The sequence below is a fragment of the Orycteropus afer genome, unplaced genomic scaffold, assembly GCF_000298275.1.
Source record: "Orycteropus afer afer isolate SDZICR_OR568_19922 unplaced genomic scaffold, OryAfe1.0 scaffold00185, whole genome shotgun sequence".
NCBI classification, from domain to species: Eukaryota; Metazoa; Chordata; class Mammalia; order Tubulidentata; family Orycteropodidae; genus Orycteropus; species Orycteropus afer.
The window spans coordinates 296,849-302,737 of NW_006921772.1; the positions used below are offsets into that span (position 1 = coordinate 296,849).

The window sequence follows — 5,889 nt, forward strand, 5'->3', positions numbered from 1 at the left end:
TTGAACTGCCAGCCTTCTGGTTAGCAGTCAAATGCCTTAGGCACTACACTACCAGAGCTCCCAAACAGACCTTAAGATGTCAAAAATCTGTGAAGCCAAACTTGCATGAGTCCCTTTTCCTTGTCTCTATCACAGTAAGTATATGCTAAAGTCAGAGTAGGGCACTCCGGTGGCAAAGTGGTTAAAGCATTTGGCTGCTAACTAAAATGTCATAGCTAGAATCCATTAGCCACTCCACAAAAGAAAGATGAGGCAGTTTACTTCCATAAGGATTTACAGCTTTGGAAACTATATGGAACAGTCAGACTCTGTCTCCTATATGCCTATTTTGAATCAGAATTGACTTGATAGCAGTGGGTTTGGGTTTGGTTTTTAGTTAGATTCAGAGTGGAGTCCCTGGATGGTGCTAATGGTTGACATACTCTAGCTGCTACTGATAGATTGAAGGTTCAAACCCACGCAAAGGCCCCTCAGAAGAATAGCCTGATAATCTTTGTACAAAAATGTCTATGGAGCATACTTCCACTATGATGCCATTGGGGGTGCCATGTACTATGACACCACTGGGGTTGCCATGAGTCAAAATTGACCTAAAGGCAACTGGTACAGTCAGAGTTAACCATAAATTATCAAAGGATTCTAAAGATTTGTCCTCTACACTTAAATAGACTCTCACCCACCCATGGTATTGTTAGTCATCTCACTCTATCATTAAAATTATGCATAGCCTTGTGGAAAATGTTTGCTTTCCTGCCCCTTTGTTGTTTAACTTTGCTTGGATTCTTTATCATGCAGTTTGCTGTTTGCTTTACACAGATCTGAAGACTGCAGGGCTGACCTACATTTTTGACTCTGTCTGCAGCTGCATGGGAAGTGGATGCTAGATCTCACAGAGTACGCTATTTGCAGCCAGTGCTTGACTAGATGAGACCTGTCACCATCTCCCTTGTCCAAAAGCTCTCCTGTTGCAGATAGCCCTGGTCACCTCACCTAGCCAAAAAGAAACCTGGATGGCCCAACACCTATTTGTGTTTTCCATGGAGGGATATTATTTTCTCTTCTCCATCACAATCCCCTCAGCAACTCAGCTTCCTACCTCATTCACCTTAGCCAGAGCATGTCCTTCTACTGTTTCCACTGGGCCCAGGTTGTCATATTATTTTTTTGAAAGAAAAATAAAGTGGTTTTGGGGGAGTCTGATGTTTTTTCATTGCCATTTGGTCATCCTTCTTCCCAGTAGAGGACAATACCCGACTTGCCAACAATTTTGTTAGAAAACTCTAAACCCCTCTAGGACCTACTGACAGGGCCTTCCCAGGTTGGAATCACGGATACCTGATTTCAGTAGCTCAGAATTCCCCAAATCTAAAGAGCACTTTGCTTATTAGTTCCATGACTTCTAAATGGGGAGCAGTGATTATCATTCAGCATTGAAAGGAACAGAAACGTGGCTGAGATTAAAAATATCAACAGAAAAGCCAAGGGAATTAAAATTTAATTTCACATTTGCCACAAATTTTTCTCTTTGGATTGGAAAGAGCATATTTTCTAATTTCCTAATTGTGGACTGCTACTAATATTTGGGAATTTTCTTAACTCCTTTCCCTCATATTTATTCGAATGCTATATATATGTATATATATATATATAACTTTGATATGCATTAGGTATAAAAGATGCTTTGTGTCACAAGCTTATAATTTTGTTTTGGTTCTATTTTTATGTTTTCTTTCAACAAGTCATACTGCTATTAAGACTATGTAAATGTAGCTGGAGTCATTAATCTTTTTTTTTCATTTTTACTATTTTTTTATTGTTATAAATATATATGTAACAAAACATTTGTCATTTCAACCGTCTTCATGTGTACAGTTCAGTGACATTAATTATGTTCATTATGTTTACCCATCACCCTCATCCATTCCTAGATTATAACATAACCTTTAACAGAAGCTCAGTGTTCCCTAAGCACCGAGTCCTTCTTTCCCCTCCCTCCTACCCCTGGTACCCACTAATAAACTTTGGTCTCTATTCACTGATTATTCTAGATACTTCTCGTAAGTGGGATCAAACAGTATTTGACTGACTTACTTAATTCGGTATAATGTTTTTAGTAATTAATCTTAATGCTTTTCATACCTGTAACAGGCCAGTCACTATCTGATCGTCAAGTCCAAAAAGCAGTTTCAATTTATACATGGCAAATCCATTCTGAATGAACTCGTTATTCTCACATGGCACTAACTAATCTACCCCTTGCTCTTGCCTCCTGATTGATAGGTGCCAGGATGAGTGCCCTGTTGGGACTTATGGAGTTCACTGTGCTGAGACCTGTCGCTGTGTCAACGGAGGGAAATGTTACCACGTGAGTGGTGCGTGCCTCTGCGAAGCAGGCTTTGCTGGTGAATACTGTGAGGCTCGCCTGTGTGCGGAGGGGCTCTATGGAATCAAGTGTGACAAGCAGTGCCCCTGCCACCTGGACCACACCCATAGGTGAGTGCTGGCACCCCTGCAAGGATGTGTCCTGTGAAAATTTTAACCTCAGTGTCCAGCAGTTAGGAGAGAGGGCCCACCCCAAGGCCCTTCTGCTTCTGAACTATCGTAAGCAGGAGCCACAAAGCAAACATGTTCACTTAGTGGGTGGTGGCCCAACTCAGAAAATCATTAGATGGTCCTTTGGTGGATAGTAAATTCTATTCTCTGTTAGGGAGCTCTGTTAGCATAGTGCCTAAGGCACTGGACTGCTAACCAGAAGGCTGGCGGTTCAAACCCACCAGCAACTCCTCGGAAAGAAGATGGGGCAATCTACTTTCGTAGTGATACTGCCTCAGAAACCCAGGGAGGGGTCGCTATGAGTCAGCTCCGACTCAAGGGCACAAAACAACAACAATTCTATGTTAATGGTCATTGGTAAAAATTAAATTTTCTGAGGTTGCTGTTGTTATGTGCTGTCAAGTAGGACCTGACTCATAGCAACTCCTCCTTGGATTTCCGAGGTGGTATCACTACAGAAGTATAATGCCCAAACTTCCTTCCAAGGAATGGCTGGTGGGTTTGAACCCTTAGCCTTCTGGTTAGCAGTCAAGTGCCTTAGGCACTATGCTACCAGAGCTCCCTAAGAAAGGTCATCTGTGACATTCTTTTACAAGCAAAGATGCAATGAGAGACAAGAGGTTAAGCCAAGTTTAGTATGTAAAAATAATCATAAGATGATTCTCACTGCAACATTTTTTACTTGACAACACACCTGTTGAAGAAAACAAGGTTATAGAGGAAGTTTTGTAAAAGTACTGCACATGTGGCTCTCATATGTGAAATAGGTTCTCAGAATTGATTACTCTAACACAAAACTCACAGGGGTCTTGTAGCTCAAAAATCTCTTGAAGAATTTGAGAACAGGAAACTGTGATCCCAACCACTCTACTATACCTTGTCTACCCCTGAAAATATCTTCCTTCCCTCTCTTTTACCTTGCTCTCTCAAGGACCAAATACATAGAACTTAGAATGCTGGCCCACCTTTACAGACTTCTGAGAACACTGAGTTTGACAACAATGAAGAGCATTATAGAGCAATTCAGATGTTACTAGAATTACTTTATTTGCCTTTAGTGCAGCTGTTACTTCATTTATACCTCTGAAAGATAGCTTTTGGTCACATCAAATCCCAAATGCATAAAAGCTAAAAGTAAACAGAAGTTTGTTCTTAGTCTCCACTTTAAATCATTGTTAGGAACAAAATAACAAATTTAGCTCTGTGTGTGTGTATGTGTGTGTTGGATAGGTGTCAGTAGGAGATATCAAAGACCTGTATTTTCAGTGTGTCTCCAGTGACTTTGTAAGCCACTGTGAGCAATTTTTGATTTTCCTCTTTGGAAAATATAGCCACTCTTTAACTAACAAGTTTAAGTAAACATTTAGGAAGGAAAGATGAATAATCTCTGCAGAATTGCTTTTAAAAAACAAAAACAGAACAACTCTCTGATGTTGAAGGAACTGGCAGAAATAGGGAAAAGTCATGAATGTGGCTGCCTTTTTGCAGTGTAAGGTGTAAGGTGTTTCACAGCAAACAGGTCTCATTTAACAAACTAAGAACTTTTTTATAAGTGTATGTGGTTCTTTCTTTCTTTCTTTCTTTTTTGCTGTATGTAGACACTGCCTGAAATCAAACAGAGTAATAAATCTATAGAAAGGAAACACTTTGCTATGAAAAAAGTTGGAGAAGCAGAGAAAATGTTGGTTTTGTCGGACTTGGGTATCATATTAATGGCAGGGTGCAAGTGGAGAGTTATTCAACTGACATCAATATTGTGATAATTTTGACTCGGTCATATGTACATCAGCATGTGTCTTTTTTAAACAAAGAAATACATGAAACATGTAGGTTAAAAGAACACTAAAATCTATTTAATAACATATATCAAATAATCAGAAACTTTAGATATGATTAGCCTATTAAGTGCTTTACTAAATAATGAAAGCTATTTTTAAAGATTAGCTTTTAAAATATTCTATTAAATACAGTTTAATTTTGACTATATGACTCTTGGCTCAGATATAGCAGGGATCGTGAGGCTGGCACAGGACTGGGCAGTGTTTTGTTCTGTTGTACATAAGGTCGCTATGAGTGAGAGATGACTCAACGGCACCTAATAACAACAACCGCGGGTGATTCTTTCTTGTTAAATTCTAATTTGAAGTTACTAACGAATTCTTAGATCTTAAACTTCCATGTAAAACTCTTGGAAACACAAACTCCCTTTGAACAAAAAGGCATAGAATTTTTGTATTAGTTGAAAACCTAGCTTCTTCATTTTACCTTTTAAGCGAGTAGATTAAACTTTGCTCTTTGAAAATTCATCAGGTGTGTTTATCCTAAAACCTTTCATTATAATTAATAAGATAACAAATGCAATGTAAACTACTAATTTTAGGTAAATTTTGAGTTATAGGAATGTACATATTGCGTATCTTTCAGCTATATATGTAGAAAGGGGTTTGTATCAGTTAGCTTTCTGTGTATAAAAAACCCACCCCAAACCTAGTGGCTTAAAACAAAAAGTGTTTACTAGCAGATGGGTTTTGCTTGACTATTTAAGCTGGGCTCAGCTTGGTTGTTCTCCACTGGTCTCCCTTGGTTCAGCAGACAGATTAACTAGAGGCTAATAGGTCCTAGATATCCTCACTCTATGTCTGGCATATGGCGAATGATGGGGGAAACTGAACCACATATCTCCAACATTTAGTAGGCTAATCTGAACTTCTTTACATGGTGATTGGCTTCCAAAAGCAGCAAGAGTAATGACAAGCCTTAACATACAAACATTTTCCAAGACTTTGGTTGTGTCATATTTGCTAACGTTCCTTTGGCCAAAGCAAATCACACAACAAAGCTCAGATTCAATATACTACACCTTTTGATGGTAGAATTTGAAATCTACTATGACTTAATGGCATGCCCAAAGCAGCAGGATGGGAGAGTGGGAGAAAGGGGATTAAAAGCCCAGAACCTAGACAGTGGAGCAGTCAGCCACAGGGATCCAGGTGAGGAGAGGGAACTCAGGCACGCCCAAAGCAGCAGGGCGGGAGAGTGGGAGAAAGGTATTAAAAGCCCCAGGAACTGGGACAGAGGAGGAGTCAGCTGCAGGGACCCAGGTAAGGGTGGTACAAGAGGTTTCCAACAGGGAGACAAACTTGTCTGTCAGTTTGTCCTACCGTGGTGCCATGTTGATGTGTTGAGGCTGAGCCACTGGTGTTTCAAACCCAGCGGGATGCACATGGTGCACAGGTATCAGCCCAGCTTACAGACTGAGACAGACTAGGAAGAAGGAAGAGGCCATCCACTTCTCAAAGAATTGGCCAGGGAAAACTTTATGAATAGCAAAGAAAC

The 5,889-nt window shown here is 39.9% G+C and overlaps 1 protein-coding gene across 1 annotated transcript in view; it reads left to right on the forward strand.

The window, feature by feature from the left end:
- MEGF10 (multiple EGF like domains 10) overlaps window positions 1-5,889 on the forward strand; it is a 226,316-nt gene that overhangs the window by 140,296 nt on the left and 80,131 nt on the right. The window contains exon 8 of the mRNA XM_007947463.2: window positions 2,281-2,493. Within this exon, the coding sequence (XP_007945654.1) occupies window positions 2,281-2,493 (213 nt within the window). The remainder of the gene's footprint in view (window positions 1-2,280; window positions 2,494-5,889) is intronic.